The sequence below is a fragment of the Solea senegalensis genome, linkage group LG3 (genome assembly GCF_019176455.1).
Source record: "Solea senegalensis isolate Sse05_10M linkage group LG3, IFAPA_SoseM_1, whole genome shotgun sequence".
Lineage (NCBI taxonomy): Eukaryota > Metazoa > Chordata > Actinopteri > Pleuronectiformes > Soleidae > Solea > Solea senegalensis.
This window is the reverse complement of record NC_058023.1, coordinates 27,199,831-27,223,884: the sequence shown is the minus strand read 5'-3', so window position 1 is coordinate 27,223,884 and position 24,054 is coordinate 27,199,831. Positions and strand designations below refer to the sequence as shown.

The 24,054-nt window shown below is 43.6% G+C and overlaps 1 protein-coding gene across 12 annotated transcripts in view; it reads right to left on the bottom strand.

Annotated features, from left to right (window-relative positions):
* Positions 1–24,054, bottom strand: part of foxp2 (forkhead box P2) — a 94,907-nt gene that overhangs the window by 49,857 nt on the left and 20,996 nt on the right. For 8 of the 12 annotated variants that reach the window (XM_044021041.1, XM_044021046.1, XM_044021047.1 and 5 more), the window contains one exon: positions 4,245–4,431. The exons of 2 other annotated variants lie outside the window; for them this stretch is intronic. In XM_044021041.1, coding sequence (XP_043876976.1) covers positions 4,245–4,421 — 177 coding nt within the window. In that variant the 5' untranslated portion in view covers positions 4,422–4,431. Of the gene's footprint in view, positions 1–4,244; positions 4,529–12,985; positions 13,157–24,054 lie in introns of those variants that run through there. 2 more of the 12 variants (XM_044021043.1, XM_044021042.1) reach the window with 2 other exon arrangements.

Genomic DNA, 24,054 nt, shown 5'->3' with positions numbered 1-24,054 from the left:
ACCTCGGCGCACTTATTGTAATTTCTGTCAAACTGCTGCAGTCATTTAAATGGGGCTGGATAGTTTGCATTTTGCTGCATCATGTGCCTCAGGAAAACACTGAGATGCAAACCCAGTCAGTTTACCAACACGTAAACTCACTGCTACACTCTCTAATAAACCGCATTTTGGTGGAGTAAACAAATATTTATCCTCCCAAAGAAGAAAAAGCAACAACAAGACTTGTTGTTGTCTTGTTTGTGGAAAAAACAGCGAGCTTTTTATATGTTTAATGAGTCAATGAGTGGGTTCTTCTGGATGAGTAAGAACACCACTAAGACTTAGGTTAGATCTTGTGACCCGACGGCCTCACTCTTGCTCTGAATATCAATACACTTCCTACAGTAGTGAGCCCATTTACAGGGGGCAGTGGTCCCGAGTATGGACTCATCAATTCCACTGATAACCCTGGCAGGATTAAGTCTACAGACCACTGTAATCAACTAACAGGCTCATTATGGACATTATGGTATGGATCCAAAGATCAATGCCAGGCTGCAATGTACATACATAATATTAAAACATAAAAACCCGGTGGAGGGTTAAAGTGATTGGAAATAAAAGCTCAGCACTTTTTCTTTTTTTTTCAACAAGACAGCTTTTATAGTGAACATTTAGCATAGTAATTAGGGTTGTGTAACATTCATCATTTGCTCTGATACATATCTGTCGCTGGCAAATTGCAATCAGATACAGTGGGTATCTAATCTGTGATCTCAAATCAAATTAGGTCTATTTAGACAACCTTGAGGGTGGGGGTGATGAAACCCACGACAGAAAATTAGGGGCTGGAAATTCAATTGTGACACAGTGGCTGCGACTCCGATGCACGGATGACGGAGTATGTGACTTAGAGTACGGTGAAAAACAAGTGCGTTGTGTATTTATTTCGAGTAAAAAAAAAACAAAAAACCAACCTCTCTTTTATCAACATTTGAATATGGAAATAATTGCGCCTGTGTACCTTGGACTTGATCTGTGTCCCGCAAGAATGTGGCTGAATCTAAGGCGACGAGACCTTAAGATGCTGCTTTTCTAATTATAGCTGCAGGTGGTATTTTGGAGCTAGTAGGTAATGGCTCAACCCACAGGGACAGTGGAGAATTCATCAGTGCTTATTATTAATCATCCCCCCAGCAGCGTGATGAGAGACTGGAGCCTCTATACCCACTGGACCACTCAATGTCATTCCAAATGCGGCTGGGAAATTAAACCCAACAGCCTTCCTTCAAAATGCACTAAGAGCAGACACTGAGTGGAATTCATTATAATGACACAGGTGCGAAAAAATCAAGTCAAATTAAAAATAATAATAATAATACTACTAATACTAATAAGCATGGACGGACACACACACATACTGTATATGACCACATGGTATCCATACTTCATTCATACGTCATTCACTCACACAAACCTGCCAACATCACAGTCCCTTTCCTCAAAAGACCACGTGAGCAACTGCACAAAAGCACTGCTCTGTGCTGACAAATGTCTTTTAAAAAAGATCTTTTATCGTCTTCCATGGACCGAGCTCGTTGTGCAAAGAGATGCGGCGTGTGCACGCACCACAGGAAGTGTATGTGAAGTTAACAGCACAGGGCCCCTGTTTTAAAAAGCCTCCAGAGACCTGTTAGCTGGACTGCTCATTTCAATGTGTCTGTCTCTGGGCTGGGAGAAGGGCTTGGGCTGGCCTCTTTACAAGGTGCACACTGTCATAGCCTCCCACCATCCACTCCACTACACCCACCCACCCACCCACCACCAGAGTCTTCTCCTAGCCATACGTCCATCTCAGGGACTTAACTAGACACTTTATGCTTATGCCGCTTTTCCCTCTGAGTACCTTTTTTTTTCTTCCTTTTTTTAATAATGGCACAGCTTTCATTGCTTTACAGTCACACACACACACACACACACACACACACATACTTGGGCCGAACAATTTCATCATTACGTTAAAATTTCTGAATTGCAAAGGCTGCAATTTATTCTTTCTGGTTGTGATTGTTTCGCGTTGTATGCCAAATTAAAACAATCACACCATTAAGTTCTGTATCACTTATTTCTCAACCTATTTACATCTATCTACAGTACATGGTATGATATAGCTTGTTATTTTCCTTTCGTTCCTTACGTTCTGTAGCTGCAGTGCTGCAGGGGGGCGGGCAATAGTTCCATAACAATATCTATCACAATAACACTGTCTTTAATCGAAATATCACAAAAGTGGATTTGCATGCTTTGAATCACATGTGTCAATTCACTACAATTTGGTGTTTCCTCTCAAGAGGATAAATCAGTTTTTAAATCACCTGACATTTAACGTGCAGCTACACACCACTTTTGCCCCTTGCTCTCAATCCCTTCCTACCGGATTATCAGCGTAGACAGAGGGGCCGTCCCCTACCTAACACCTTCAAATGCAAACATGCGATGGCAGATAAAGAAAAAAGAGAGGGAATCGACCCCAATCGCGTGTGTGTGTGTGTGTGTGTGGGAGCAGTGGCAGAGAGGTGATAAATGGGGGTCGAGGCCAAAGTGTGACGATACCACTGCAGCCACCAGCAGCACGCTGTGGTGCTGTGTGGTGGACGGACGGTGGGTGCAAGGAAGAGATCAGGGTATGGGGGTGGATGAGGTGATGATGGGGCCCTGCAGGACATGCTTTATTTTGCTACACTGAATACCCCCCATCTCTCTCTCTCTCTCACACACACACACAGCAACATATCGGCATCTATTGTATCGCACCAAGCTGACCCCAGGGTTTCAGCTGCTGCCATAACGACACACAAGCATAACACACACACACACACACACACACAAACACACACACACACACACACACACAAACACAGAAGTATACGCATGCATGGAAATTCTCATCCAACCTAAAGGACAGCACGCATCATTATAAACCTGCGGCGTTATCCCCGTCCAACCTAAAGCGCAGCCCTCTGACCTCATCTCCCACTGCTCTTTTGGCAAACTGTCAAAGCCATCATTCACAGTGAAAAGACACGAGAGACACTTGACTCCTTTACTCGGCTGGTGACTGACTTTCACAACTCCTGCCCCCCAGCAGCCGCCTCCCACACCCACAATGTGAGTGCGTTCATCCTTAACTTACTACGACAAAGCATGGAGTCCGCCTGCGCCGGGCAATATTTCAACAACAATAGATATCGCAATGTCACTTTCTTCAGTGGCAGCACAACAAAGGGACAATATAATCGGATATGTTTATACACTGTGAAAGAGACACTAGTATTTGCAAATGTCAAAGTTTTTGTTGAGAATTTAACATCCACATGAAGATATTTCAACACTCACTCAGGAGCAAACACACAAAAATCTATTGTGTTTCATCACAATAATGTTTTTTTTCAGTGAAACACAGATGTTGAGATTAAAAAAGTCCTAAAGTCCTCCCACATAAAAAAAAAAATATTTAAAGAAAACATAATCACATGGTAAGATGGAAAATAATCTAAATTATTTTGTGGAATAAAGTGGAATAAAGTGGAATAAAGGAAATGGATACAAATGGTCAGATGTTTCTCTGTCGCTGGTGGAGCCTGAGCCTCTGCATGTGTGTGTTACAGCCTCCAACCAGTGCCGAATAAGGAGGCCCTCTGGTGGATACAGCACTGCCATGACAGACGCACACTCACACAAAACACACACATCTGTATGCTCGCACACACACTGTCTCTCAGGCTTGCTCTCTGTCTTTCTTCTGCACACTCTCTCTCACACACACACACACACACACACATGGCCTTACATCTCTGCAAGAATATCTCTATACAAACTGTACTCGCATTGCAAAAACACAAAGTCACAAACAAAATCTATCAACAACTTAAAAATTCCCCCAGCAGGAAAGAAAAACATTTCTGTCAAACTGCAGGCAACAGCTCCAGGCAAAAATGTGCTGACAGCTTGACAAACTAATGAGGAAATTTAGCAGCACACGCAAACAGCAGATTATGCTGTATAAACAAGACAAACAAATAAAAAAAAAAACACCACAACAACAAACTATATTTCATTTTGTGCCTACTGCTTTAGTAAGAGAGCGCTGTCTGAGAAGAGAGCACAGTGGGAGAGCGAGGGTGCAACAGAGTGAGTGTGAGAGAGAGAGAGGGAGAGAGAGAGAACGGCAGAGAGAGACGAGACGGGGGAGAAACACAACTTACCTGCTGTTGTTGCAGATGCAGCAGCTCGACTGTGCTTACTTCGCTGCTCGTGTCACCAGCGCTTGATCTCCCATCTCTACTGCCAGCCTCTAATTGGCTGCTGCTTAGGGTGCTCATTCCATTTTGACTCATTGAACTGTTGCTTATTGTCTCTGTGGCCGACTCCTGCATCATCATGATTTAAAACCTAGAAGTGATTAAGAGGCACCAGTTAGGGCTCTCCTTGTTACAATTCCCCCCTTCTTCCCTCCTATATTTTTTTTTTTGTGTGTTACGCTTCCATTATCAAGCCCTCAGTCCCCCTCTGCAAATTAAAGCATTTAAAGAAGAGGGAGGGGGGAAAGGGAGATGGGGTGGTGGTGGTGGTAGTGGTGGGGGGGGGGATGCAGGAGGAGCAATTATGCATTCATTGTGTAAATGAAGCAATACAAAGAGATGCACATCCTGGTGCTATTAGAAAACGGGAGGAGTTTCCAAATATAGCGAATGTTTTTTATCCACAGAAATTTGGATAGGAATCGTCAAAGCGTGCTGCTTCATGACACAGTTTGTTTTAAATAGAAATTCTTTTTCTCCAAAAAAAAAAAAAAATATTCAGAAATGAGTATAATGTCTGCATACACTCTCAGACAGCCAGGCACCACATAGGACGCGAAAAAGCTGACACGTGAGGCACTCCTGAAATATCTGAACGTCTTGAAGCTGTCAGGTTTTTTAGAGTCATAAACTGAATGAAGTTGCCTAATGACGCAAAGCTAATCATGCAAAATTAAAATTTGGTGATGGGGTGGGAGGAGACAGAGGAGGAGGAGGGGGGGGGGCACCGCGTCACATGGCGCAGGGCAAGTGATGAACACTATAATGGGTTTGTCATCTTTGCTATAGCTAAATACAATCTGCCTCACAGGCTTCCATGGAGGACGGACGCTGGTGTGTCATTTATTTATTTAGTTATTATTTTCAGTTCAATTTAATTTCTTCCTCATTTTTATTTTTTTTTGTGATGTTTGAGAGAGAAAAGAAAAAAACAAGAACAGAATACATTGCTGCAATCAAACTTTTTTAAGTTATGAAAACACAAATAAATGATGTTGATTTATGTTTGCTGGACATTTTTGAGAGAAAAGGAAGGGAAGAAAAGGGGGGGAATATCAGGAATATCACTAATGATTGTGCTAAAAACGGCATAAATTATGCATATTACCTCCTCTCTCTCTGTCTCTCTCTCTCTAGTAATAAATGTTTTATAATTTCCTCTGCATTTAATGCTCTGTACCTTTACTAGGGCAGAGAGTAATGTAAGCAGACACTCCACACAATAAATAAATAAGCTTGACTAGGAAAATAATTATTTTGTAAAAAAAAAAGAAAAGAAAAAAGGACCAGCTTCTTTTTCATGCACAAGGGCAATAAGATAATAACACGTGCAACAAAAGAGGAACAGGTGACGATGATGACTCCCTGTGTCTGTATGTATTGTTTGGCCAGTTTTAATAGAAGTGTGTCCACGTCCTCGTCTTTGTGTGTGTGTGTTTGACGAGGGGCAGATACAGGACAGGCCTTTAAGGATGTCTACAGCCAGGATAAACAGGATCCAGCCAGCGAGAACAAACAGGGCTGAGCAGTTACACAGAGCAGGGCGACAGCTGCCCAGGACACAAGTAAATAGGGAAGAGGCCAGGACAAGGCATGCTTGTGAACAAACAGGCCCCTGTTTAACACCGCGCCGCTCACTACTGATGGAAAGCGACACAGAGGAAAGACAGAAGGCGAAGGAGGGAGAGAGAGAGAGAGAGAGAGAGTGAGGAGTGGAGAAGGTGGGGAGAGACAGAGGGAAAGAGAGAGTAGAGGAGTGTGTGTGGGAGGGAGGAAGGTAGTGTGTGTGTGTGTGTGTGTGTGTGTGTGTGTGTTGGGGGGGGGCACACAATGTGACATCCAATCCGGTGATGAATCTCAGCAAAAGCAACTCAAGGCTGCAGCAGAGATCAGCCGGCTAATAAGTATTCAAATTAGGCATAAATTTTACATGCCCGATGTTTAAAATATTCAGAGAAAGACTGTCTGATTGCCTTTACTACGATTTTATGAACATTCTAATGGAAACAGGATAGGTTTTTTGTTGTCGTATTTTTTATTTTTATTTCCTGTGCTGGCAATGGATGTTCAGAAAACTTAAATAGATATATTTATATACGATGAGGAAATAAGGATTTTCAATAACATCTGAACAAAGTCAGAGAGAAATTGCTACTGAATGAAATTTGCTTTAAATATACTGTATATATATGTATATATATATATATATATACATATATATATATATATATATACACATATATATATATATAAATATATAATTAATACTATGAATAGAAAAGGCAAAAGAAAGAGTCTAATTATTTGTATTTCATTCACAAAACGCCACAAGTCCAAATGTCCAACTGTTTCCGAGTGCTACAATCTTTTCCCACCTCCGCCAATAAGAAAAATAACATCTGTGCAATGTGTGCCGCCGCGACGAAATGATAATGCAGATGTATGCAAAGTGTATTCGCAGAGATCAGATGGTGCTTTAACCTTAATGACAGCGGTGAGATAAATTAATTAGCCATCTAAAGGCGGCATTCAAATCTGCCAATTAGAATGTCAATTAAGAACACAGCCGGGCTGCAATGATGAGCGAGCTACTGAACTGCGGGTCTGACTGTGGGGGTGATGGAACTGTCACACACACACACACACACACACACACACAATACTCAAGAGAGACAGATAGTGACAATATTCAGCACCTGAGGGTGTGACTGTATGCGGGGTGTGTATCTACATTTGTGTATGTGTGTGTGTGTGTGTGTGCCTACCACAGGTTCTCCGTAGCCTGTACCCCTCCTCCCTGAGGGATATCAGCCCTGACCGCGACTCAGCCAGTCCTAAAGCATCTGGGTCATAAGGAGCCAGGCCACCCCGAGCTACAATATCGACTGAGGCCCCCGGCTCTGATGTGTGCCGGTGGTGTCAGCGGTAAACGCCTTGTGTGCGAGGCTGCTGTTGCCGCCGTCTTGCCCACACGTGCGTTTTGACGTCCTATAAAATTGCCGGTGTCCTGCATTTCAGCACAACCCACTATTTGATGCCGTTTCCCTGAAGCCATAATCTTCCAATGAGGGGAGAACCTGAGACTACTCATTATCACGATCGGAAGCAGAGAGGAAGGCTGTCATTGGCCTTGTAATGCGCTGGTAATTCTGTCGATGTATAGCTCTGGGAAGGAAGATGATACCTGATACTACGCGTTTAGGTTGTGACGTGGTGGGAAGATAGCGAGACGCGGAGATAACTAAATCTACTGCCGTCAGTGGCCCGCTGATGGCGCCAACATTTCCCAGTGAGGCGGAGGCGGGGGGAGCATGAAAAGTATGTCCTGATAAAGCAAAGAGACAAAGACTGACATTTTATTTACAAAGCTTCAGACCAACTCCAGCTTTTGTCTCGTTCCTTGCGCAACCGTGGCCTTGCTCGCTGTTCCTCTTCAGCTTGAGCAAATGTTTACACTCGAATCTTACACTATGCAAATCTGTCTCTTCCATCAGGTGCAAAATCGGAGGGTCCTGGGCAACACACTTGGCCCAGACACTGGGAGAAACTGTGCTCTTTTCTCTTCCAAGAAGTGACACAACAAAGGTGCAAGGAGAACTGAGCATTTCTCTCTTTCTCCCTCACTCTCTCTCTCTTTCGCTCATGCACACATACACACCAAACCTATCATTAAAGGGGGGAAAGAAGCAGCCCTCCATCTTTGTTTGCGAGCCCTAAAAGCCCTTAATGTAGCCTCATTACCTGGCCTGTCTCTCGCTCTATCATGTGCAGTAAACACACACTATGACACTGGCCATCCATCTAGTGGGAATACACAGCTGCCCGCTGTGTTCCAACACTGTCTAGGGAACACTAGGGAATTTAACACACACGCGATGCACTGTTAACGCACAACAGGCTTGACACTGGTTTGGTTCAGACTCTCTGGATGATCCATTTTAAGCATGACGATGTTCTCTGCTCCGTCTTAATCTGGAACAGTATTTTCATTACAAAAGCGCTAACTCTGGTGATCCCAGGCATACATTCATCAGCTGCACACATTTCAGGTGGCTCGCTGGAATTCATGTGGTTTGTGAGATCAAAATTAAAAAAAAAAATAGAAATTACATTTCACAGTCTGCTGACTCCTCACAGCTCTCTGATCAGGTCCAGATATGGTTACCATTTAAAACAATCACAGATTCTGTGCTTGAGTGAAATTAATCCATCATTGCCATAAGTTACTATGCATACAAAATAAAGAAGTAACTGGGCAAGGGCACGGGATCACATATTCAACACTTCAGATTGCTTAATAAATCAAAATGCCACTTATGTGCCGAGTGGAAAAAAGGGAAAGAAATGGTGTTTAAAACCACCGCAATTTAAAAGTGATACATTTAAATCCAAGACCAAATAGCGAAGGACAAAAAACAACAACTTTAACAAAAGTCTTGCATAAATTTATGCAAGGACTGCTATGAATTTATGCCTTTGACAAATCTTTGATTACGATCACATGTTTGTTTGTAGTTGGGTGTGCCGTAAATCTCTCTTTTGGCAGAAAGTTGTTACAGTACAGACGCCACAAGCAGTTTATTAAAGCCTTCAGCCTGAAGCAGTGATTTTTTTTTTTGTGGCGTCGCAGATGGAAAAACGACCACTTGGAAAACTGTGTTCGACAAAACCCAGTCCCCCGGATTAAATACGGAAAGCTAGGCTGTCGCACCTTAGAATTAAAAGCTTCCTTTTTGGCACTAAGGAGCCACCATAAAGGAGCATTAATGACTACTTCTTATAAACCTGTGTATGGTAATGGTCTCTGCTCTCAGATATAGCAATTTCAAAAGTGCTTCACCAGTGAATAAAGATTGCTTTGGAAAGAAGAGGACTGAAGAAATCATATTTACAAAATCAGGAGTGGGGCCAAATGAAAAGAGATGAATATGAATAATGGACTTTGCCTCTTTTTTTTCCCCGGGATTAATATTATTCAAAGCAACAGAATCAAACGTGGTTATCTCCTGTCCAATGAGCCCCTACGCTGACAAAACCTCAGTCATATTTCAATTCTTCATTTGAGCCGACAATAAATTGTAGTTCTGTGATAGGAGACATTCAGCCAAGAATGTTCGGAACTTAATTCTCTTCTATTTACCATACGGAGATGAGACGGAAGAAGATAAAAGACTAGACTATTTGCCACAGTGTGTAAATGTCCCTGAATGGTGTGTGCGAGTGTGTTTGTGGAGAACAGAAAGGGGAAGAAATGACAAAGAAAAGCAGGGGAAAGAGTGTAAAGTGCATGTTCAATTGTGCGGTCCACACAATGTCTCCTTAGAATCAAATGCAAGAGGCACTTGTGAATACCGCAGATGATACTATACTAATACAATCCATTTTTTATGTGAATATAACCAGCTCCGAAATATGACAATGGCAAAATATAGTTATTGTCCATAAACTATTCAGTTAATAATAATAAAAAAGGGGATTAAAATGAAATGAAATTAAAAAAAAACTAAAATAATAGTGCAGCAATAAATGCACATTTCTTGAATGTACTTCAGTGGCACAGCACACACCTCACAGAAAGAGTCAAAGAGGAGGAAAGAAACTCCAGCACTGAGGCTCATCCCATATCATTTACATTTTACCCATCAGGCTCCGTTTTCAGTGTGCTGATGCAGGAGACAGCCCCGCCGCGCGTGCGAGTGAGACACGCGGTGACGAAAGCTGATCAGCCCGCTCTCATTTGCATATTTGCCAATTCCATTAATTAACTCGGCCCACCTAATCAGGGCTAATTGACCTATAAAGAAGGGAGGCCTCATTGTCTCATCCAATCATCTTCACCAAGCGCAGAGGAGGTGCGTCGGTGAAAGCAGGGGTACTTCCGACCTGACGGTATTTATAGACCTCTTGTGAGGAAGTTTTTCACTTAAGCAACCAGCGACTGAGCTGCTGTGACACGGAGGAAAAAAAAAAAAACACACACACACACACACACACAAAAAGGAAGGAGAAGAGGACAAATTCTTTACATGTGTGGCGTTCTTGTCGGAGAAAATTCGGGGAGGATCTAATGACAGTCGCTGGCCTGACTCTCCGGTCGTCGCCACGGCGTGGCAGATCCAGAGGACAGGCACAGGGAGCCGGCCGCGGCCGCCACAGCGACAGAGACATAGCTCATTGTGACATTTCCAGTTATTTCTGGTTGATTAGGGCCATTATGTCTCCAGCTCTGATTTATGTTGTCATTCCCCCTCAGCAGTCCTGCATCAATAGATCTTAATGAATTGGTAAATAAGGGTGAAGATTACAGTTGACAACACCGCAACATTCCTCATTCATACCAGACAAGATTTATGTAACCAATTAGGAGCATAACAGGGGGGGACTGGTCAGAAGAAGAAATAATCTTTCAACAGGAAAATTAAAAAAAGACGAACCCACGACAAAATAGATAATGGACAGTCTTTACCGCCGGCTTAGTCACACTGTGTCCATGCCCGGCTGGGGACTTTAAAACTCAGGAGAATGGATCCTTCTCTTTCCTCGTATGATTAAAAAAAAATAAAAAAAAAATTGATTTGACAAAAAAAAAATAATACACAGAATGGATGACAGCGTGTAGTGCCTGACTGCTGAAGTGTACAAAAAAAAACACACCCACATATGAATATAATGTCCCAACCAAAGATGATGATGATGGAATCAACAGATTAAAAATTAAGCCCTTGCCAACAAAGCACCACTTTGATATGGAAATGTACAATTTCAAGAAGCCACTCTTCCCCCACAACCATCAAAAACAGAGTCAATGAAAATGAGAAGGGGCGTATATCTGAGTCGAGCTGTGTGTGTGTGTGTGTGTGTGTGTGTGGTGGGGGCCCACAAATCAATTGTTCACCTAACGTCTGATACATCAACTGACAAAAAAAAGAAGAAAAATTATTCATTTGCATTTTTTAATAGTCTCCTATTTCTATTTCTTAATTCACCTACACTGCAGATACACACATTTGTTATCAGACAAAGAGAGGCTTCTTTGTTATTAAAAAAAGAAATAAATAATAATAATTCAGATAAAAGTGCTGATCATCAATAGCCAGCGACAGGCCAGGAAGAGCCATAGGGCAGGAGTGAACAGAGGTGGAAAATTAAAGCAGAGTGATACGGGAGCCGGCTCCTTTCAGCCTCTCTCCCCTTCAAGCACATGCAAATGAGACCGTGCTGCTTAACTGCATCATTTATGTGGATAATAGCGGCATCATCATTACGGGAACTCAAATTAAATTACATCACAATTAGCATAACAAAGTGATTGGTTAAACTTTCAAAACAAATAACGCGGCTCGCCTAATGAACAGTGTTAATTGGCCGGCGTGCATTCTAAATAAAACATGTAGGTAAACATGTGTTTTAGGGGGAAACTATTTCAAAATTCATTGTCGTCTGTTTTATTTCGACAAAATGAAACAGATGTGGACAGAAGAAATGGAAAAATAATCATAAAAAAAATAATAATAATCCTCAAAACCGAATACTGCCTGGGGGATTTGTAAGCTGAAATATAAAATGTGTAGCATTTAATTTTATTGCGCTAAAGAACCTATTATATGCCAGACTCTGGAGAACAATGTAAATTATCTGCCTTCAAAATGGAGTTTGGCCAATTCTCCATGTGAACTAATCACGTAGCTCATTATGCATTAGGGTATTAAATTATGAAGAGGAGTCCCTTTCGCATTCCTGCACAAAGCCCTATGAAATGTTAATAATATGCCCACAATAGCCCAATACCATGCCTTGCTCACCCTCATCAATATTTAAGTAAACAAATTATCCAACTTGCCTTTGATAAAGATAATTAGTGCTTCACCGATTATCAGTCTTGTGACCTCTCTCCTCTTCAAACTAAACATCTGCTCCAAAGAGGGTTTTTTTTTATTATTCTTTCCACAAGAGAAAAACAAATAAGACAAAGTCCAAGGAAGAGCTTTGCTCTCTCAAAAACACATACAGCAACTGCAGCTGTTTAATATTTGATTGTTATCAGCTTTAAAGAAAAAAGAAAAGAAAAAAGAAAAGGTTAGACAGTGGCTGTGCCCTCTTGTTATTCTGTGGTTAACAGTTGTCTTCTAATGATCAATGATTAGCTTTTCAAACAAGCAGCAACAACAACAACAACAACAACAACAAAAAACCAACAACACTCTAACCAACTACTACGAGAGCAAACTCTCACACTCACTCTCTCTCTCTCTCGCTCTCTCCCCCTCTCTCTCACACACACACACACACACGCTCTCAACTCATGCAGACACACACACAAAGCCACATCAGTGAACAGGCGCGCGTGCACGCACGCACGCACACACACAAACACACACTAAGCCATTAATCAGCACTAATTAAGCAGCAGATTAACAGAGCCTGCAGACCAAGACTGCACAGTTACACAGTGGGACGACCAACAGGGAAGTCAGGAGACACAAGCCGCCAATAAAACACAACCATTAAACACAGCCAGATCTAGATTTGACTATGAATGACAGACGATTGAGGGGTGGATGGATGGATGGATGGATGGATGAATGGATGGATGGGTGACTGGAGGGATGGACGGAGTCTGCCTAACTTTTTTTTTTTTTTTTTACCTGAAAGTGAGAAGTGCCAGAAGCTTGACCAGAGAGCAGAGTGCGTGCCCCTGCCACTGCCGAGGGTGTCTAGCAGCAACGGCCGCAAGTCGACTGGTGTCACTGCGTGGAGAGGCAACACTATCTGTGTCATCACTTCAGCCGTGTTTATGGGGGATGGCATCATAAACAAGCCAGCTCCCCCCCTGCCACCCACCAACCCAGCCCCCGCCCCAGCTCCCCCCACTCCTTCTCTCCTCTCCTCTGCTCTGCTCTGCTCTCCCTCTCTCGCTGCTGCTGCTGCTGCTTCTGCTTCACCACCACCACCACCGCCGCCGCCGCCGCCGCCGCCACTGCCGTGCCATTCATGCATACTTAAATCACCCTCGCTCCATTAAAAAAAAAGAAAGAAAGACGGGAAAAGAAAGAAGGAAAGAAAGAAAGAGAGCCTAGATGTCTCTCCTGACAATTATTCTATCATTTCCAGTTGTCACCGGGGCAATTACCGACCGGGGCCCCCCTGTGCGGGTCAGACATGCAGGCCCGATAGGAGAGGCTGGAGTTGGGGGTGAGAAGGAAAAAAGTGGGAAAGGGGACGGCGGAGTGAGTGTGTGTGTGCGTGAGTGTGAACGGAGGGGTGGGGTGTGTAGTGTACAAAATGGAAATTTATGACAGAGACACGGTAGCTTCTTTCTCTCTCCACGCTGGAAATAATTACACCATCATTTCTTATGCCTGCCAATGATGAAATATATCACAATTACTGAAAACACCTACTTATCATTTCATTCCCCCCACTTGATTTATTTACAAAGAAGAATTATGACTGAAATTTCTATTTCACTCAATTTTTTTTTTTTTTCAAAACACAACCTTGAATCTGATTCTATTTTTTTCTCATAGTTAAAATAACTCTACATTTTAATTTTTTGGTGTAAGAGGGAGAGTGTGTGAAGCATGTACTCAGTGAGTATATGTGTGTGGGGGTGGGTCCTGTGTGTGTGTGTGTGTAGAGTATGTGAGAGAGTGTGAGGGGATCTTCACACGGGGAGCACCGTGACTCCTCGCAGGATGCTCGCCCGCCTCTCCCCTTCGCTGCTCGCCTGCATGCTTACCAGGCGCCCGCTCGCGCTCTAATCGCACATCTGCTTCTCTCAACACTCTCTCCGTCTCTCTCCCCCTTTTAAGTGCACACCAAATACACACACACACACACAACCTGCTGGACTGGCTCTCTGCTTGAGAGGGAACCGGAGACAGAGCCGGAGGATGCCGCGACAAGAGGTGCATTCACCACGGAGGTATGTTCGCCTGGCTTTATTTCAGTGCAATCCACTGCCGTTCTTTTCAGTGCAGACGGTGTGCATGCAAATGTGTGTGTGTGTGTGTGTGGATGAAAAGATTCTCAATGGGATTAGTAAAGGGCTAAGCAGTAGTCAGTATAGTCTCCACACTGTGCTCCGGCTGAGAGTGGATAAGACTATCAAAAACAATTAGCCACATCACATCCTCGCACCACCGACGATACACAAGCACACGTGCAAACAAAGCCATAATTAGACCACAGCCGCAACAACAGAGGAGAGACAGGGCAGACAAAAATGACCTACCTCTTAAACAATGAACGCAAAAAAAAAATCCACCACAAAAAGAAGCATCTGAAGAAATAGTCTCAGGGAAGTGGCATTGTGAGTGTGTATCAAAAAACACAGGGAGCAGAGGGCTAAACACCACGAGTGGAAAAGTGTGTGGGGGGGGCGAAAGTGAAGAAAAACAAAAATAGAGAGAAAGTAGCTCACGCTGACTGTCAAAGATATCACCAGAGGAAATATTTACAGCGATATTTACAGTAGTGAGAGGGGAGAGCACCTCTGCCTGGTCACGTCTGGGAGACAGTTGCCGTTTCAGCGCTGCCTAATTAAAACAAGTCAGGCAGCCCCGCTGGATTGTTTTGACGCCCGAGGACCAATAGTACACAAAAACCAGCCACTTGATCGGTGGGGTAGGGGCTGGTCGGGGAGCAGAGAGGAGGGGGCGGAGGGTGGTGAGGAATATTGGCAGAGGAATATTGTGTGTGTGTGTGTGTGTGTGTGTGTGTGTGTGTGTGTGTGGTGGGGGGTGGTGTTCTGAAACATTTTGTAGAGGAATCTGACAGGGGAGGGAGACCGCTGAGGTTCACAAGTGGGGAGACCTCCACAAAGCTCACGTTTTCTTCAATAAAAGGCCCAGATGATGCTTTTTGGACAATCTCAACACTCTTTAACGCAACCAAACAAAGTAAAAAGAGTCCAGGGTAAAGGAAGATATTAAATAAACAATATATAAAAAGCTTATATATATATATATATATATAAAACTGTATGTATATATATATCTATATATATATATATATATATATATATATAGATATATATATATATATATCTATATATATATTTTTTATTTTTATGAAATAATTATGATTTCAATGTCTCAAACAGGAACCCTAAACACAGCAAGTCCACCCCTCCCCTCCCCTCCCCTCCCGCCAGCTAAGGAAAGCTGAAGCGAGATGAATTAAGCCGGACGAGACTCACAAGTGCTGAATGGGACACACTGACATGTTTCCCCAAAGTAAACAATGCACAACAACAGGCAATGAGATGAAACAGTTAGGGCTACTGGTGTTTGCAAATCTTGAGGTAATTTTTTTTTTTCACCCCTTCCTTTTTCTTTCTCCTTTCTTTTCTCTCCCTCTCTCTCTCTCTCTCCCTCGCATGCCACAGATGTTTTTCTTAGTCGCTCCAACAGACAGGAATCTACTGGCAAGAAGAAAGGCTCAGTCTTCCCCAGGAGAGAGGAGTACAAAGCCCCCAGTCTGCACACAGCAGATGCAGAAAGCCAGTCCATCTGCCACCAACTCCGTGTACCACATGGGCCTGAGAGAGATTTTGTTGTTGTTTTTTTTTCTTAAGTTTACATCTGCCTACCTAAGTGTGTGCAACACAAACACAATGAAATGCAAAGCAAGTAAATCTGGCAGGACTGCGACTGTACACAAACAAACACACACGTGCACGCACACAAGCATCCACAGCATGAGGTTACACGGAGTGCAAGAACTATTATGTTTTTAGGAGAGGCACCCCGGGCAACTATGACAGATTTATTTAGGAAAAGATGTAGCCCCCAGCGCAGGGTAAAGACCACTTGAACTCGCAGCTCTGACTAGTGCACTGGCATGATTTAACAGGCTCTGAATAGTACATTATCTCCCCGGCTCCACTGGAGCATATTCCAATCCTATGATATCATTATTAAGAGACCAACACAGTCCAAAAGATGCCACGTTTTTTTTTTTTTTTTATTACTGTCATCCGTCTGAGCTCGGAGGCACAGAGGGTAAACACTAAACAATCGTGGCAGAGCAAAAGAGACAGTGGGAGCTGGAGTGAGCGGAAGAAAGAGATGACAAGAGCACAAAAGCAAGCAAGAGAAAGGGGAGAAACTGTGGCAGAGAGGAAAAGAGGGCTAACATAATACAACTGCTGTTAATTGCTCTAAGCATCCACATTATGTCTCCCATTTCTCTTCAGTGCACCGGGCTGCGGGCTCAAAAGCCTCTTCAGTCCCTTTAATAAAAATACTCAAAAGAGTGAATCACCGGAAAAGACAAACAAGGGGCCTCTGGCATGTACTGGCGTGGATGCTCTGCCCATTTCTACACATCTGTGACAGTTGTGCGCCTCCTCCCTGCAGGTATTTATTCCCAGCGCCTCCTCTCGCGGTGCTTTCTGCTGCCAAGGTCAACCGAGACAAACAGGCCCACCAGCGACTTGATGTAGTGGCAGCAGAACAGTGAGAGGAGGACGAGAGACAAGGGGCAGGGGCGGCGGGTGGTTGCAGGGGCGGGGTGGTGGCGGAGAATAGACATGTGCATAGTGGGTACAGTGGGGAGGGGGCGATGTGGTGGCAGCAGCTGGTTACCAACCCTGGCAGGAGCAGCAGCGGTGGGAGGGAGGGGGGGGGAGCAGTGAACTGAGATGCGGTGCAATGCCATGAGAATGATGTCGTCCAACCCCCCCCCACCTATTCTCCTGGCACACGCACACATGCACGCACGCACACACACACACATTACCGCTATTAATTTTCAATTAAAACCACCATTAGGTGCGGCGCCTCTGGGGCATTAGACAAAGTCAAGCGACCATCACAGAGGTTTTTTCCTCGTCAGTTCTGCCACCGTCACTTCAGCACTAACAGGTCACCACAACATACACGCACTGCCATTAGGTTTATCAGTCAGTGGGCAGGCCAGCCTTCAGCAATGTGGAGCAATTCTCCCCAAACATCAGCCAAAAATGTCACGCTCATGACATAATTGACTATCATTTAAATTAAAAAAAAGGTGTCAAAAAAAACATGCATGACCAATTACACACACTCAAATGTGAGGGTTTCATTTACAGGATATGAATGAGGCCATCCATTCACTCCTCCTTCCTCCGTTCTCATTTGTAAGTAGCAGAGTAGTCGGAGAGAGAAAAAAATAAATTAAGTGATTTTACCATCTGTTAAAATGTGCTCAACTGCCCCTTACAACTCCCACGCGGTGATTACTCGTGTTTCCACCGAGCAAAACAACCACACGTATACAAAGCAGACGCAGCGCCGGTTGTGGTACTGAAACGTTTCACAAGCACAATTCATGAGCCACTTACTTCTGACGACAAATAAATAAAAAGAAACCGACACAGTCAAAGGGAGTTTAAAGAAGGTATAATGAGGGGTAGGGCTCTTTCTAGTCCTGGGCAACGCTGATCACATGATAAGTTGTTAATGGCCAAAGAGCAGAGACCAACACAGACCGGTGATTATATAAGTGGCTGGAAGGCAGCACCATTTTTAATTTACTGGACTTAAGCACCAGCGTATCCATGGCAACTTGGCCTTGCATTGTGCATTCTGAAAATCCCTAATGAAATGCCTATTAAGTGGCTGATAATGACAGTGTCCAAACATATTTGCATATTTACTCCACCGTCCGAAAAAAAAAAGAGAATAAAGGTGAAGGGGGCGGGAGGCGATAACTGCAATCACTATAATAAATATGGTGATGTTTGTTTTGTTTGTTGTTTGTTAGACTGTGGGCACCTTTGATAAATGAAAGGCTTGGTAATTAGGGCTACAAAATGACTATTATGTGTTTCATTTGAACGAATGAAAGGGAAAGCGTTATATATATAAAAAGGTGAGGAATATTAAGCGTTTGCAACAGCACAACAGAAACCATCTGAAGTGAAAGACAGAACAAAGAACTCTGTAGTCCTGTGTCTGAAAGGAGTATAGAAAACAACTGTGGACGTATAGAACTCTCGCCCCTTCTTTACACTAAGCCTGTAAACATAAAAGTGTTAGTTTTGTTTAAAATAAAAATTTACACAAGGAAAAAAAACAAATGTTGTGATGGGTGTGAATTAAGGCCCCCTTGCCTTCCTCTGGGAGTCTCCACATGTGACTTCCATTTGCGACTTTGGCCGAGTGCCCAACAGGACATCCCTGAGAGAGTGTTTGCTTGACTCAATATCAACAGCCCCAGCAAGCAGCGGGGGGACGGGGGGGGGACGGGGGCTCCACACAGCCCTCTCCGGGCCTCTGGTTCCTATTGAAAATAAACCAGGCTGTACGTTCACCGGGCCCAAAAATATCAACACGCACTGCGAGGAGCCACGTATAGCAGTGTTCCCGCAGATGCCTCTCCAAGGCATAATGATACCTGCGTCTCCCCTCCAGCTGCTTCTGCCGACAGGGCTGCTGCACGCAGACAGCAGGCAGGCGGGAATTAAAGTATACATTACAGCAGAAAAATAAAAAGAGATCGAAATGACAGAAGTCAGACAGTTCAAGCTGACCGGGCCTCTTGAAACGAAGGAGCTGGTAGACTTGCGAGAGACACTCCAGGTTAAATTGGCCCTCCTATGCCGCCTCTATCCCCACACACTACCACAGCTGCCTTCCAATGCCCAGCCCCCTTCCTAAAAAAAAAAAAAAAAAATAGCTTTTTCTTCAAAAGAGTATTTGAATTAAACGAGTTGCTGAAATCAAACGCTTGGCTGAGCCGGGTAAATTTAAACAAGCAAGTGCAGCTCACAGCAGTTTACCTGTTATACAGCAGATTGGAATTAGATGAAAGAACAGAGCATGGCAGACAACTTCCCTTTCTTCACAGCAGTAGATAATATCACAGAGTAAAAGGCGGTCGCACTTTAAATTAAATTCCTACTAATGCAGCTCAGTAGTTGTGTGTATGTGTGTGTGTGTGTTTTTAATGTTCCTGGCTACTGAGATGTCATCAAGATGAAGGATCAGTGAGAAGAATGTGAGAAACAATGGTCAGATTTCTCTGACAGCGCTCCGTGGTGTCTGAGGATCCCACATCTCCACCTCTGCCAAATAGATTATCATTCCCAGAACCGTGACCGCAGAGTTGAATGGCAGCAGGACGGGCTTCACTGACAGTCAAAAGAGCACAACACCTGTGTATGCAATGCAACAACCGACGACCTGAGGTCCAAGGAATCCTGTCAACGCGTTTGCAAGCACTGGTGAAATAAAAATAAAAAATAAAAAGAGGAATATTGGATAACAGGAAATGTCTCAAGCAAGCGAGATGTTCTCTTCATGAGCAGAGTGGACTTCAGGATTCTCTGATTACCTTGGACTTCTGACTTACTGCTGACACAGTGGCTATCCATTCATTCATGACTTAAAACACTATTCAGCTAGACACCAATTACACCTAAAAAAACCCCAGATCAAATTAATTCAGGAAAATGGCATTCCAGCAAAGAATAATAAACTCATTATATGGAAATTTCAAACTCTTCTATTCTCCACACCGCGGCTAATTCAAACCTAATTTTTACTAGCCACTAATTTGAGGGTGAAGGGCGGGGGTGGGGGTAGGAATTACATCTGGAGGTAATTCATAGTGTGGAACTGAGCCCAGTAGAGGCTATGAATCCCCTTCCATCCCCTGCACACAAAAAAAGGAGACAGACAAGACATAGAGACGTAACTACTTAGGTGAGTGGGACTTCCGGAGCACTGAAACAACACTTTTCACAAAAAAAAAAAAAGAAGAAATGTTTTCATTGTGCTGTCACCAGACACGGACTGGAGAGGATACCGGTGCTGCAAGCACAAACAGAAAGACAGCCAGAGATACTGATAAATAAGAGAGAGAGGGAGGCAGAGAGAGAGGGAGGCAGAAAGATTTCCAGGAAACGTGGGACTTCTTAAGAGGTTTGGGCTCAACCAGACAGCTGCACCAGTTCACGATTTACCAAAGAGCCAAAGCTGTGTTATAGTGACGGAAGTGTGTGTGTGTGGGTGTGCAATGTGGGGGCGCAGAGTAACTTTGGTCCTTGTTAGGTGCCGTGCCCACTCCGAGACTTAAGGGTTTATGAGGAACGTCTACCTCTCCAGTGACCAGCGACATCTGGGCCGCTTAAGTGGGAGCGGTGCCTAATAAATGGCAACGCTTTTCCCAATGATCTGCAGTTTCAAAAGCGCGGGGGTAAAGGGCGTCCAGCTGTATCAGTTTCGACCGTACGGGAGGGGAGTCTTTCCCGGGGAGGGTGGCAGAACCAGAAGTGGACATGTTTGAATGACTTATCTTGATGCTGCGGGTAAAACTGCGACATATAAAGTTTGCCTTGCGACAAGAAAGGGGGGGATCGGCGAAAACTCCGGCAGGAGGACATTAACATGTGACAGAGAAACTCGCCTCCGTCCCTTTCCGCTACTTCCATCCCGTGCCGATCCCCCCCCCACCCCCCGACACTTAATGTATTTTCCAAATGAAAATAAACGGAGTCCAACCAGTGGAAGGCAGTCATATTCTGGAATATGAGATCAAATAAAGGCTTCTGTGGAGGCTGAAAGGAGAAATGAAATGGCTTCTGAGGGGAGATGTACCGAGTAATAAAATTACTCCTTTATATCTTCCTAAACAGCAGATGTTCCCCTGGAGTGGATGAGGGCTTCACTTTGGTCAAAGACAAGTATGCAAGTGGCAATTTTTCTTCCCTCGGGGAAGATTCCACCGATACACTTCTTGAGGCTTGGCTCGCTGCAATTTTCTTGAAAACGAGACACTATTTCGGGCAACAAGTTAAGCGGAACTTTGGAAGTTTCACTTTGATGGTGTGCCGGCACACGCTGTCACTGAAAGGTATGTTCCATTAAAGTGGAACAGCAAGATGATTCATAAGCCTATTGCTTTTCAATGAGTTCAGACTGGGCCGAAATGTTCAGACGGACGCTTGTATTTTATACTAACACATACGGTCGACTTGGAAAATGACCATGATGTACCACAAACACAGTGAATCCTCTTCGGGATGAAAAATGTCATTACTTTGAGATTGGCTCGCCGTTGCGGTTATACAAGCACCATTCCATTTGGCATTGGGGCAAATTTACGACAAAAAAAAAAAAAAGTATGACTCTGACTACTTTAAATCAAGTAATTGATTTGTGTTCGAAAATCGCCGGTCACAATAATATTCAGATGTTTTTTTTTTTGTTTTTTTTTTTACTAAAGCAGGACAATATTAAAATGGGAATTTGGAATTGTAGAGAATACATTATAATTCATTATACAGTAGCTATTAAACCTTCAGTAAAAATGGTTTAGTACAAGGATTGAGCCACTTATCAGACGTACTCACTACCTTTTAAAAGCTGTCCGCGCTCAGTGCTCTGAGTGGGGAGAAAAAAGGAAAAAAAAGCAATCGCTGATGACTCTGAAAATAGGACGAGATGTACAATTTATCAAAACAGACACAGCTGAAAGGGATTTCACAGAATCAAGGGTCGTAACGGTTTGTTCAGAATCACACAAGGAGAGATGACAGCAATTTACAAAATACAAAAAATTAGAAAAAATCAGCTGCACCGTTTTAAAAAAAGTTTTCCATGAAGTGCTTTGGGTGATACTGATTAAAAAAAAAAACTGGACTAAAGTGATTTTAATAATCAAGTGTATTGTTCTTTAAAATCCAGTGCTTCGGTGATATTTTCACTGTTTGTTGCGCGGGTCAACATTTTAATCAAGAAGCTGTTGTACCTTTCCGCAGCAGTTTTAATGTGTTTCCTTAATGAGGTTAATCCAAGAAAATTACACCACAAATTAAACGAACTGTACACACAAGTATCGCCGTTCCGTTTTGTTGTGTGCAGCCTTGACATGTAATTATGTGGTTTACACCAGGTTGATGATGTTTGTGCCGCGACTATAAATGAGTTCCTGGCGTGAACGTTACTCTCTGTGACAACCCGCGAGACAGCTGTTTACAAACACACACAAGTGGAGCGGAGCGGAGTCATCGCGCCGGAGCCCGGAAATAGTATGCGGAGTCGCAGCAGTTGCGGCGCGGGACACGTGTCTCGAGCCGTCACCGTGAGTGACTCTTTGATTTACACGAAAGCACCTCATTATACTCGGAGGCAACATTTTCAACACGTCGCAAACTTGGAAAACATCATTAACTTCTTCTTCTTCTCTCTTTCTCTCTCTCTGCAGGAGCCTGTTGCCATCTATTCAAAAAGACAAATGGCAAAGGGGATGTTTCTGACAGCGTGATGCCTGTCAGACATCTCCCCGCACATCCAGCCCTGAACTGTTCCACCAAACAAACAGCAGGCTCCACTTCAAATACATAGCAGGACTATTAGGTCATCTTCTCCTTTGTTCACCCTCCCCGAAGAACTTTGGTGACTAACCTCAATCTTTCCCCCTGCTCCACCTATAAACCTCTAACTCTCTTTAGGGGAACGTCATAATGAGCGGCTGGAAATTATCTGTACATATACATGTTATCTTGTGTGTTCAGAAAAGTGGTATTTGTTGTCTCGAGTGGGGACGGGACAAATCAGAGGTTTCCTTTTAGGATATTCAATATCCTACAAGGTAACTAAACGTGAGTTTACGGTGTGAGCTGTGTTTTTCGCCGTTGAAAGGGAAGGCGCAGAGGCTCTTAGGCAATTGCCGTGTGGCTTGCGCGAGTCCCCTCCGACAAAACCTGGGAAATCAATCAATCCAGAGAAGAAAAACTTCTTATGCCAGATGTCGCACTTGAAATGAAATGGGGGTAAAGGTCGGGATCAAAACAGGGATGGAATTAAAAAGGTATCAAAAATGGTACCTCCACCACTTTGAATGTCTGCTTGTTATTTTAGGTGGCTTCTCTGGGGGGTGAGCCATGTCAAGAGTGTGTAAATGTCTCACTCTGCAACACATCTCCACTGTTTACTTTATGAGTTGCCAAGGAGAATGAAAGACAAATGTTTCATTAGCAGGTGACTCTTTTTTTTTTAGTTGTCGTTTCGTTTACATGTCTTTGGTAGTTCCTGCTCGCTGACACATATACGCGCACCCTTGCATACGCTGAATATAATTATAAATGCAAGGCTTGCTATAGGGAGCTGAACTTTTCACACCTTTCAAAGCCACAAAATTGGATGGTTTTGTGGTTGTGCAGCTGCCGCTCCACGCTAATGTGAGGCGGTGTCATATGAAAAATATTCCTCTCCCCAAACCACAGGGCTGGTCATTAATGAAACACAGGCTGCGCAGTGAGGTCATACAGAGTCTAGATTTCAGCAGCCACACTTAAAAACCGCTCAGAGAGAATAGAGAAACATGAACACAAATCAGATTCCAGCTCCAAGGACGGGGAAAATAAATAAATAGAGAAAGGCACTGGCCCCTCTCACATTTTCCCCCAGCGCTCTGCAAACAACCGTCAACTGCAGCTCAGAAACAGCTCACAATGAGAGCAGACTAAACAATCTGGTCCCGGCCAAGGAAAATGCTAAGCAACTCTGCACACAGGATGTTTCACCCTAATTGCCAACTATCAAATCTCACAATGGAATCCATCCATTTGGCAAATTCTTCACAGCAAACTTGGCAATCGGCTCTTTTTTTTTTGGTTTTAAATGTGTCAAATTTTGTGATGAGAAGAAACGGGTGAAAAGAGACGGAGAGACACACGATTGTCGAGGATTCCGCTTCTATCTTGGATTTACTGGGGGTTTAT